Source organism: Cyprinodon variegatus, unplaced genomic scaffold (assembly GCF_000732505.1).
Source record: "Cyprinodon variegatus isolate N-32 unplaced genomic scaffold, C_variegatus-1.0 Scaffold118, whole genome shotgun sequence".
NCBI classification, from domain to species: domain Eukaryota; kingdom Metazoa; phylum Chordata; class Actinopteri; order Cyprinodontiformes; family Cyprinodontidae; genus Cyprinodon; species Cyprinodon variegatus.
In genome coordinates, this window is record NW_015150571.1 from 1,157,259 (window position 1) to 1,169,298 (window position 12,040).

At 38.5% G+C, this 12,040-nt stretch overlaps 1 protein-coding gene across 2 annotated transcripts in view; it reads right to left on the minus strand.

Moving 5' to 3' along the window:
* The window catches only part of unc13c (unc-13 homolog C (C. elegans)), a 168,437-nt gene that overhangs the window by 153,052 nt on the left and 3,345 nt on the right, over positions 1-12,040 (minus strand). For both annotated transcript variants that reach the window (XM_015375423.1, XM_015375422.1), the window contains exon 2: positions 503-4,752. In XM_015375423.1, coding sequence (XP_015230909.1) covers positions 503-4,556 — 4,054 coding nt within the window. In that variant the 5' untranslated portion in view covers positions 4,557-4,752. The remainder of the gene's footprint in view (positions 1-502; positions 4,753-12,040) is intronic.

Genomic DNA, 12,040 nt, shown 5'->3' on the forward strand with positions numbered 1-12,040 from the left:
CTGGTTCTGGTGGGTAAATATGGGTAAACTAAAACATTAGTTCAAACCTAAATCAGACACAAGTTTGAATCTTTTTCAACTTGACTCTGATACCTGTTCAACAAAAATAATAAACTAATCTCTTAAAGGATAACATAAAAACAAAACATAAAATACACTGCATGCAAAAATGTCTACTGCAATGAAAAATACATTTTTATTTATTTTTTTTTTATTGAACTTAATTGATCTCACATTGGAAAAATTCACTGTCTGCATTTAACCCATCTCCTTGGGAAGCAATGGGCTGCCATTGTGCGGCGCCCGGGGAGCAGTGTGGGTTTAAGGTTCTTTGCTCAGGGACGCAGAGTGTCTGTGGGAGTGTGGCTTGAACTCAGAACCTCTGGATTCCAATCTCTATGCTCTTACCACTTGGCCACCACTCCCCACAGAAGCTAAAAGTTTGAAAGTTATAATAGAGTTTCACCATACAGACAAAAAACTAAGAAGTAAAAAGTCTTACCTCCTGCCAGGATCTGCTGCTCAAGTTCAGCCATTTGTTTTCTGTAAGCTCTCAGCGCCGCCTCTTTGAATGTGGGTCGAACTCGTTTTTTAGGTGGTGGTTCTACCGGCTTCTCTTCTGGGACATTTTGATTTTCATCCTCCTGAAGTTGTTCTTCTTCTTCTTTTTCAAGAACTTCAACTGCCTCTTCTGCAATTTCCTCAACATCATCCAGCTCTTCAGCAACCTCATCCATTTCCTCTGTCACATCATTATCCTCAGTCTCATCAGGTTCTTCAACATCCACATACTCAACCATTGCATCGTATTCAGCAGTGTCCTCAGTGAGTTGGTTCTCATAATCCTCACTATACTCCTCTTCATACTGATCATCCAAACTGCAGTCATACTCCAAAACCCGGGTCTCCTTACTTGCATCATAGTCGTCAGGGGTTTCAAAATCTTGTGAAGCCTCATGAACCTGGGAGGCATCATTGTCTTGAGATGGCTCCAAGTCCTCAGACACATCATAGTCTTGAGAAGTTTCACACTCCTGTTCAAGCTCATCGGTTTCCTTGTTGTCAGTAACATTAGTCCTGTTCTCCAGGTTAGCTAGTACCTGCTCCATCACTTCAACATAGTGTGTTTCACTGTCCACAGATTGTTCTCCAATTTCAGCACTAGTATTTTCCTCCTCTGACTTCTTAAAGACATGTTCTGTACAAACATCTGATTCCATTGTAGCAGGGGAACTATTTGCTGTGGAGGTGGAGAGTGTTCGAAAACGCCCCATAAATGAGGAAGACGAATTTGTAGGTTCCTCTTGAGGAGCAGGGGTGCTTTGTGCGCCTGATTTCCAAACAACCTCCAGAGCAGACTTAGCTCTCTGAAGAGTAGATCCAAAGCCAAAACCAAAGGACTTTTCGCTTAGATCTATGCTAAGCCTACTACTCCAAGTTTTAGGAACCTCCTCAACTTTTTCTGTTCTTATCTCACTCTGGCTACGGTACATACTTGAGGACTTGCTCTGGGCCTGGTGAAAGGTATGATTAAGATCAAGTTCAGGGAACTTTTCACTGGGAACTGTTTTTGAGGATTCCTTGGTAGTAACTTTAGAGCTTGATTTAGATGGAACTGTGGGAACCTCAGTTGGAGCTGCTTTAGAAGTCTCGTTTGGTGTCACTTTAGAAATCTCTTTTGGGGCTACATTTGAAACCTCCTTAGGTGGAAGCTTAGAAAACTCCTGAGTGAGTACTTTAGTTGTATCCTTCGGTGTGACTTGAGGCACATCTTTAGGGGGTGGTTTAAAAGCTTCTTTGGTAACCTCTTTAGCAACAAGATTAACAACTTCTTTAGAAATTACTTTCTGGGGTTCTTTAGCAATGACATTTGGGGATTCTTTAGGGGACTCCCTGGGTGTAGAATCTGGGGTCAAGACAGGGGTATCAATTGGGGTTATTTTAGGGCTCTCTTTGGGTGAGTCTTTTGGACTTTCTCTAGGTGTGATTACAGGGCTGTCTTTTGGGATTGCTTTAGAAGAGACCTTGGCATTTTCACCCGAACCTATTTTTGATGTTACTTTAGATAGTTCTTTACCTGTAGTTTTAGTGGTTTCTTTAGGTGTAAATACAGTGCTGTCTTTATGGATAACTTGAGAGCTTTCTTTAACAGCAGATTTTATTGTTTCTTTTTGTAATTCTTTAGTGGATGTTTTAGATGCCACTTTAGATGAAACCTTAGCAGGCACCTTTGCATTTTCTTTTGACAATATTTTAGAAGTTTCTTCTTTAGGGGCAGCTTTACTTGGTTTAGGTGTCACTTTTGCACCAGATTTAGTGGCTTCTTTTGATATTTTTGTGCTTTCTTTTGCGACTGCCTTACATCCCTCTTTTGATTGCCGTGAAGAAGTCTTGACATATTCCCGTTCTGTGATGGGAGGGATGATATGGGTGGTAATAGAAGGTAAAGAAGATTCTCTATCAAGCATCATAAACTCCTCATCTCCTTCAAACTGCAAATCAACTTCCTGGCATTTGGTAATGTTCTCTGGAAAACCAGGAATAGTTGATGGATCAAAAGGGCTGCTGACCTCTATAGAGGCTTCCAAACCAGAATCAGCTCCCTGCTCCAGGTGATGCCAGTCTTTCCATGGAGATAGATCACCTTGTAATGAGACCTGTGAGCCACTGTAGTGGCTTCGATCACCAGACATGCAAACAAGTCCATTGCTAACCCCACTATCAATAGTCTCAGTAGTCTCAACCTCATTATGTTCATAGGTTTGATTATCATGGGGGTGGCTGGGGCTGGCATACCAAGAGGAAGACATGTCCTCTTGTTTTCTCTGCCATAGTTCTTGATCTGATGAAGAAAGCAGGGAGCTACCATTTGCTCGTGTGAAGTATTGACTTTCTGAAAAATCTTCAGAGTATGATTGACAAAGTTTTGAACAGTCGGACTCAGAACGACTAAGTTTTGGAGTTGAATAATCACTTTGTGAAAGCCATCCTGGTGTAAGATCGGAGTAGTAAGCCTTTGCATGCTTATCTGTTTCATAGTAAGAGTCATCAGCATAGTGCACTGTTCCTGAGTAGCCTGCTACCTCTCCCGACCTGCTGTGGTCATGGGATCGCTTCTTCTCTGACTTGGACTTGTGAACTGGCTTTGAAATTACCATTGCATATTTATTCCTGCTTAATTCATCCAGTTCTTTATCACTGTCCATTGAATCCCAGTCATCACTTTCTACAACTTTCTCCTTTCCTGAGACTTTTATATCCATGCTTTCATATGTTTGTGAGGATGATAGTATTTTTTCTTTCCTCTCTTTTCCTTCACTTGTTAAGCTATCAGTAGATACTGTAATCCCTGTCCCTTTGAGTTTGTAGCATTTTTTAAGGACTACGTCTCGGTCTTGTGGGGTTGCAAAAATGACAATAATAGGACGAGGTTTTGCATTAGAACATTCTCTTTGTTGCCCTAACCTATGAGCAAGTTCAATTTTAATTGATTTATGGGCATCAGTGAAACCCATTTTCTCTTTCAATATTCTGTATATCACACTTTCTGTTTTTTCTGATCTTTCTTCTGGAACGTTTAGAAACCGCAAGGTTGAATTATTTGCCTGATGGCTAATCTGTTTTATGTAGTCATGAATGTCTCTTGTTTCCCTTCTGGACTGGACAAATCCTGATCTAAGCTGCTCAATCTCACTCTGAACTACTTCCACGCTGCTGGAGATCTCATCAATTGAGCTCTTAAGGGCATTTACATGGCCACGAAGCTCAGATAGTTCTGTTTCTATCTGACTTATCCCCTGGAGCTCCTTAAAAATCATTTCCATTACATCCTGCGTCTGGCTGATGCATCCTGTTGAGGAAGAGCCAGGCTCCAGCGTAGAACTCTTTTGTTGTCGACCAGCGCGGTCCAGAGATTTGCTGCGAATACCCAAGGTTTTCCTCCAGTTGCTCACGTCCGAGTCTGAGGAGACACATTCCTGGCTCTTTTTCCATTTTCTTAACTTGCGTAGAGCACCCAGCCTAAGTGTATGTAAACTAGAGCGTTCCACCCGTTCACCCTCAGAACTGCCGTCTGAGGGAGCTAAACTGATGAGGCTCTTCCTATTTCGTCTCACTGGCATAGTGTGCGATTTATGCTCATCTAGTCTCCGGACAGGTTTTGTCTCACTCAAGGAGTCAGAGTAACTGCTATCAATCGAAAGAACCTCAGGAAATATACTTTCATTATTATTTAGAAAAAGAGAACTTTTTGGGAGTCCATTTGCTATTGCTACACGATAGCTGAAAGTGGGTGACAAGGAGGAGCAGTCGTTCTTTCCGTCGTCTTCTTCAAGCGAAATATTACGTGCCGAAGAGCATTTGGAAATCTTTTTCACAGTTGTTTTTAGGGTAGTTGAGAGAGTTAGATTGTGTGCTTGCAAATCAGTGGCTAATTTGGGCTCTTTATTTTCACTTCTTTCTTTCTTCTTTATTGGGTTTGCCAATTTCTTTGTAAACATTCCTTTGCAAATCTTTTCAATATAGAGTAACACAGTCTTGATTAGCACAGAAACCATGGATGGCAATCCTGGGGATTGTTCTTATCGACAGGTGAAAGAAAAGGTTGGATTGTAATGCTGTGAAGATGAGCCAAGCATTTTCAGGCCCCGTCTGACAGAATAGAAGCCCAGTTTCCAATCACCAAAACCAGTTTTTGGAGATACTCAAAAACTTTTAGATCCAGTTGCTTTCCACAGTAAAATGAGCATTTCTCTGAAAGACAGAAAAAGAAAATTGTTTATAAAAGAGCAAACATAAATCCATTACAACATCTACTATTATGAGCTCAATATGGCAAAGTAGGACCTTGTGACTGCAGCCTGTTACATTTATTGGATAAGAGGAAATTAGGAATTCAAATTGCAGTTTGCAGTTAGTAACATGCCCAACTGCTGCAGTATACCTAAGATTATAGGGGCACTAAATACATACCTGACCTAAACAAAACCCTAAATCCATAAAAAGAAATAAAGAGGGGACTATCTGAACAAAGCACACGCATATGATGTTTTTGATTTGCCTATAATGATAGCCTTATCATACATTGAACATCCATGTAAAAAGCATGGTCTATTTTTTTCTTTCCTATACTAGATATCCATGATTTCTCAGCTCTATCCAGGTGAGAAACCAAGTTGGTAGGTAAAAACAATCATCAATTTCTTACACCCATGCATCCATCCATTGATCTGTCTTTTGCCATGTATCTAGGCCTCATGGTTGCTAATGCCTACTGTACCACCAACAGTCTAGGTGAGAAAGTATCGGGTAACCCTTGACAGGTACCTGATCTGTCACAGGTCAACGCATAGACATACACCATGTACACACATTCAAACTTTAAAGACACACACTGTACGCAGCTACAGTTCCACCTCTACAATAAAACCGCAGTTTTTAAAAGTGAATAGCTCACGATGTATGTTCTTACACTGTATGGCCCGATGCTCTGATGCGATCAACCTTCTCACATTGTATGTCTAAAAAAATACGTCGGACTCAGCCCCGATAGAAGGCACTGGTCGGACTAATCAATTTAGGAAAAGAGCTCCCTTGTTTGCACATGGGCAGTGTGCAAGGTTTTGGTACATCAGCTCGTAGGAGCTTGTATCTCTGCTTCAACAGCAGGATTGGCATACGAATACCTCACTAGGGCGGACTGAATATCTTTGATTTTCTCCCAACCTTATGATTTCTGGTCAGGAGGTGGTCATGAGAGGCTAATCGCCCCATGTTACTCCCTGTATACTACACGATGCAGGACACATGACAAGGCTGAAACTCAGCCCGATCGACAAAATTCGCAAACGACTGGAGAATCGGCCCAAAAGGCCATTTGGAGTCGCTAACAAAAGAACGGTTCTTATGAATCAAAATTCTGATTAAATTAGGGCTGGACAGTATGGCAAAAACAATTCCCCTAATTTTTTCACACCAAATCTGATTTTAATTTTTTTTTCCTTTTTATTCCATGAAAACAAAATATAAATGACAGAAATTAATTTTAAAAAACTTGCTGTTTTTTGACTTAGGACAGTAGACAACGTGTGACTAACACCAGTTTTGCTGTAGGCAAACCTCCCCCAGCTTACAAGAAGTAGATTAACCCTACTACTCAGCAGCCAGTGGGAAAAAAACAACACTCACCAGTTCAAACTGGTTCAGTGGCTGAATGGCTCATAATCACATGAAATCAAAGAGTAGTGGACACATTGTTAATGTGTTGTCAATGCCTAGATTACGTATTCTCAACACGCTCTTAACATGTCAAAGTGTGACCAATTAAAAGGCGACATGTTGATAAGGTACAAAATACAAGTTAGGGCCGTTTGTTCACATGTCAGAATTCACGTGTTTTGGAAAGACTTGGCTTTCCATGGTTGGAGCTTAGATGTCATCTAGCTTTCAGGCCTGATAACACAAGAAAAATACCCTGTCTCAGAGCAAAGGCCCAAGTTACGTTTTGGGTCTTTAGACGGTCCTAATACAATAGCAGGCATTCAAAATGTCCCAACTTTCCTTAATAGGCCCTTAGCCGGTATTGGCTAGTCCCCTACAATTCCGTGTTAAACATAAATCTTTGTACTAAAATATTCTTTCTGTCATGATTTGTGGACATTAAGATCAAAAGAGAAGCATCATCTCCTGTTCGGACCCTGTAGTTCAGTGAAAGTGTGGAGCCAGAGTAAAAAAATGTGCCACCCAGGAGAAGGAGGGGGTGGAAGTTGGAGGGAATTTTTCTGGGCGTTGGAGGGAAGTGGGCTGCCATTCGGCTGGCGTTTGACTGGGAAGGGCCATTTTGAATGACTGCCATTACATTTAAGTAGTTTAACCAAGTCTGAAACTCGAGTCTCCATTTCTTGTTAGAGTCAACAGTTAAAATGCATTTAGTTCCCAACCTCTTGTAATTGTCTCAAGTTAAGGTTTCTTTAAAACTACAAAAAACCTTTGTAGTAAATGTAAGCAAATCATACTGTAATGGAAATCTGCCTTTCAATTCTTCCTACTGTAAAATGTACAAAAAAACACTCCACTCAACACTAGGTTTAAACATATTTGTTATTTGCTAGAGGAACTGTATTTTAAGAAATCTCCTAAAACAGAGATGTGCGTGTGTGGAGGGTATGAGTGTGCTCCTGTCTTGCCATCGGAGTAAAACTGCTTTTCTAATTTCACTATCAAAAATTAGGGGCCTTTGTGTGTAATATCGAGTATGTATCTATGTGTCACTCAAGGTCTGTACACCCAGTAGCTACATTTATGTATTCAGCTCTTAGAGCAAGAAGCTAGCTAATCATTCTAATTGTTTCAGTCCAACAGAGTGCCTGCAGTACAGAGAGCAACAACAAAATACTGAAGATTATTTGGCTTCATAGAAAAATAAATTACATACATTGCTTGATGTTTGATTTTGTTTAAATAGTGTGTTTCAGCACCTATGTTAACGATATAGCAGAATAAATGAAAAACAGGTATTCTTTCCGTTTTTGATAAAAACCAAGAGACTTTGAGCCATGCTATTTTTAAGCTTTATCCAGCTTGGGATGGCTCAGAGATGTTTGTGCCTTTTTCTAGATCATAACTGGTCAACTGAGTCAGTGATGTTGTGTTGTTCAAAGCATTTTACAGCTGTTCCACATTAGTTCTGGACTTTAGCGCTTGATCTTTCAACAGTCTCATGACCACAGAGACATGCTCACTTCAAATGAGCTGTGAAACACATCTGCACAGTTAGCTGTTATTGCAGGCCTCAGAAGAAGGACTACATATTAGCAGAGAATATACATATTGCTTGCACACTTTTCTGATGAACAAATAAAACAACCACCTTAAGACAAACAGAACTGTATTTTGACAGATTGTTCATTTGATGTTTCTAGAACTAAAATAATGATTTGTCTACAAGTAATGCCAATTTATTCTGAGCTCTTTACTGCCAACAGGAAATGAAATAATTTACTTAAGCTGCCAACCAATTATTAACATTGTAATCAAAACTATGCCAAACAAAAGTCCAAGCCAATTGTTGACACAGCATCTAATAAATTGTCAGAAAACAACTGTCAGGAGATAAAATAAATAAATAAATAAATAAATTGAAAGAGGCTATCATATCTTGTAAGAGAAGTTTCCTGACTCAGTTTACTCTCTGGAATACTGGCATATAGCCAGAGGCAGCCTTTCTGCAGCTGATGGGTCATGATCCATAAAAGTCCACCCTCGAGTAGCATATGTCCACAGTTTGCCTCAACTGTTTCCATCAGAGCTCACAGGGATCTCAAATTAATTGTGTATTTGTTGGACAAACCTTTTGAGTTATGTCATGCAATCATATTGAGATGATAGAAGCCAACCCTAAAAAAAGCCACATTGGGATGACGTTAAATCATTAGTATATTGGAAATGCACATGAAATTGAATGTTTTGTTTCTTGAAAGAGCTTATAATGGTGTGTGTATTTCTTATGCTGCCACAGAAAATGCTGATATCATTTTTACTGTTCTAGTGTTGTAGGACCAGCAGTTGCAATCTACAGGGAATGTGGAACACTCTAAAGGGAATCATGCATACATTTTAAACCATGCTACTTTAAATTCAAATGGATGGAGCTCCCATTGAACATATGAAATTATCTAAATATTTCCATTAGAAAGCTTTCTTTTACTATTTAATACACTAAAAAGTGATAATGCTACAATGTATTTTAGCTTATTTATTTAAAGGAATAGCAGTAAATATCACTATTAAATAAATATAAAACTAGAAAGCAGAATGTTATAGGTCAAGGATGAAAATAAATGGACAGAAACAAAGATAATTGATATATCTGAAATAACAAGAAGTGGGTAGCTGCATTTTCTCAGTTACAGCAACTTTTAAAATAATTTACTTTTAGGATTAGTTGTACTTTACTGTGGAAGATGTTTTAAAAGACTCTCCACTTTAGAAAAAAAATGCGCGTGCAAGAGCATGCATGAGACCATTTCTCCTCATGCAAGCCCTGTTTAAAATGGGCTGTTTTCATAGCTCATAAAAGCTTACTGTGTCCATGTACAGCAGGGACTATATAGTGGACTTTATAGCATAACTGACTGTTCAGACAGATGATCACTGATTTTTTGCTTTGTCGGTCACGTAAGTCCACCTCCACTGCGCAGTGCCTGTGCCATCTTTGTTATTAGTCACCACAGTCGGCCACCGTGACAACAAGTCCCATAATGCTTTGCAAGGAGAGCTCTCCGCTCAAGCATTCTTGGATATATCTGCCTCTTCTGAGGCCTTTCTTTTCTTCTCATGCACTTCGTAGACACTTTTTCTCTTACGACCTTCAGCCATTTTCAAAGAACCACTGTGATAAAGGTGAGCTTCAGTGACTGTCTGAAACCATAGCTAACCACAGATATGGCGTTAAAAGTGCACATTCGCAGAAAAAGATAGCTGACGGGACGAGCACGTAGGGCGGCCTTATGTAAACATATCACCAGAAGGATTGACAATTAGGAGGACGGATTATTTAGATGATCCACCCGGAAGTAAAATATCGCCCTCTATACCTTTAAGTAATATTCTTGTGAGAGTATCACAACTCACACTTTAGTAAACTGTCTTGTACTCTACCCACAAAAAGTAACTTCTGAGATCTAATGAATATAGAGTACAAAGTAGATACTGTTGGTGAAAGTTCTTAATTTATTTATTTCAACATGTATAAATTACCTACACTGAAGAATGGTTTTATAGTTTACACAAAAAAGTGACTAGGAGAAACGTTTCTTATGCCCTGCTTTGTCATTTTGTAATCATGTCATTCATAATTTTCTGGCTTAATACTTTGAAATATCAGAACATCACATGATTTTATGGGATTCTTTATTATTATTCTTTATAAATAACATATATTTTATCTAAAATAACATCATTAGCACTCCTCTGAACTACGATTAGTTTATCTCTGGAAGGTGAGGCAGCATCTGAGGTAGCCATAGAATCTCAACCGGGTCTTGAGTGCTTTGATCCAGTTGAACTTTCAGAGTTAGCAAAACTATTGTCTTCATCTAAGCCTTCAACTCGTATAACAGATCCAGTTCCAAAAAAGTTAATTAAGGAAATATTCCCTCTGATCTTCTTCTCCATCTATCACTGTTACAGGGTTCTGTACCAGAGGCTTTTAAAGTAATTGCAATTAAGCTTCTTGTTAAAACTTATTTACAACTAAATGACTTGATCAATCATAGACCTTTATCTAATTTTTTCTTTCTAAACTAAAATTCTTCAGAAAATAGTTGCCAAACAAGTGTATGAAAACTTCCATGTTTTTAAAGAGTTTCAATTTGGTTTAGGAGCTCATCATAGCTCTGAAAGAGCTCTAGTGAAAGTCACTAATGATAATTTCATGGTGCTCAGATAATGGACTTGTATCTGTACTTGTCTTGTTAGATCTAAATGCTGCATTTGTGATCATAATATTCTTTTGGAAATGCTTGAACATTTTGTAGGGATTAAGAGAACAACACTATGCTGGTTTAAATCTTATTTATCGGACTGATTTTGGTTTTTTCAAGTTAATGATAAATCGTCCTCATGCCGCAATCTCACTGTTTCATCTGATTGATCTGTCTCTGTAAAATGCCTTAACATGAAAACTGTTTTAAATTGGTTTTATAAATAAACTGAAACAAATTGAATTTGATTGCAGATCACTTTAGGCTACCAAATTGAGAACTAATGAAGTTATTGTTAAGTCTTTTTTTATATTCCTTTTTTGTGTTTTTTTTTTTGCCCTAAAAACAACTTTTAGTATTGTAGTGCCGTTAAGCTGCACTCTAAAGACAGAAGGACAACCTCACTCTATATTGATCTAAATAAAATCATTTAATATATCGCAAATTAGATCAATACTTTGGTCAAAGCTTACAGACTGTTGTTTTAAATGAGACAAGAGGTTCATGTACCTGGCCTCCTGGTGGAATTGCTGGTGCACTCTTTGAACTATTTTTAGAGGTTTTATGGATTTTAGAGGCAACTATAGAGAAGGTACACCACTCTTCCCTGTGTTCTGTATTCTGTACATAACACAGTATTCAGGCCTGGATATGGCCTGTGATATTACACTCAGCTTTCCCAAAAAATCTAAACAGCCAAAATAGATCCATGATAGATCCATGATCCATGAAGTCATATGATAACATATTCACACATTTCTTACCCTAATAAGGGACATTCTAACATTACAATAATAATTTTATACTAATTATATGATCATATCCTGATATTCAATGAAACTGTTTTTCTCAGAAAAGCATACACAAAATAAGTATTTTAGGTACTGTATGCTTAAATGTATTCAATTTGACCTATAATGTATATGTTGTTTCATTTTTTTGTTTCTGGGATGTACGACAGTGCAGTGTATGCATGTTCCACTCTACCCCTTGTACCACATTTGTTTGTGATTCCCCTAATTTACTCTAGCAGGATGTTTTACTGCTACTTTCTCTGTCAAGACGGATTGCACCTTACGGAAAACTTGTATTTAATAAGTACAAATCACCAATTAGGGAACTGCCTTTCTCTTTACAAAGCCAGCATTCTGACATCTGCATGTTAAGGTTTGACAAATGAAGCATCCCTCCTCTTCTTCAGCAAGAGTTGATGCTCAAATGACCTGCTAATGCCCATGAGGTAACGCCTGTAACATCCCATTAGAGAGTAATGATGCAAGAATTAAGAAAAAGGAATGACAAATAACTTGATTCCTATGTACACTCAAGAGTGTTTTAACATGAATGTCCAAAGAATTTGCAGCTATGCCTCTGTAAAAAGACTGTGCAACAAACATAGATTAAAGAAGGCAGTTGAGTACAAAATGGAAAGAGGCAGTTCAACATCAGTCATTCTAAACTTATGACAGTAAAAGTAAGTGGAAAGTGAAAACTGGTTTTCCAGAGAATAAGCTAAAACAGTGTAACCTCTATCCATAAGAGAATGAGGCATTGTATAT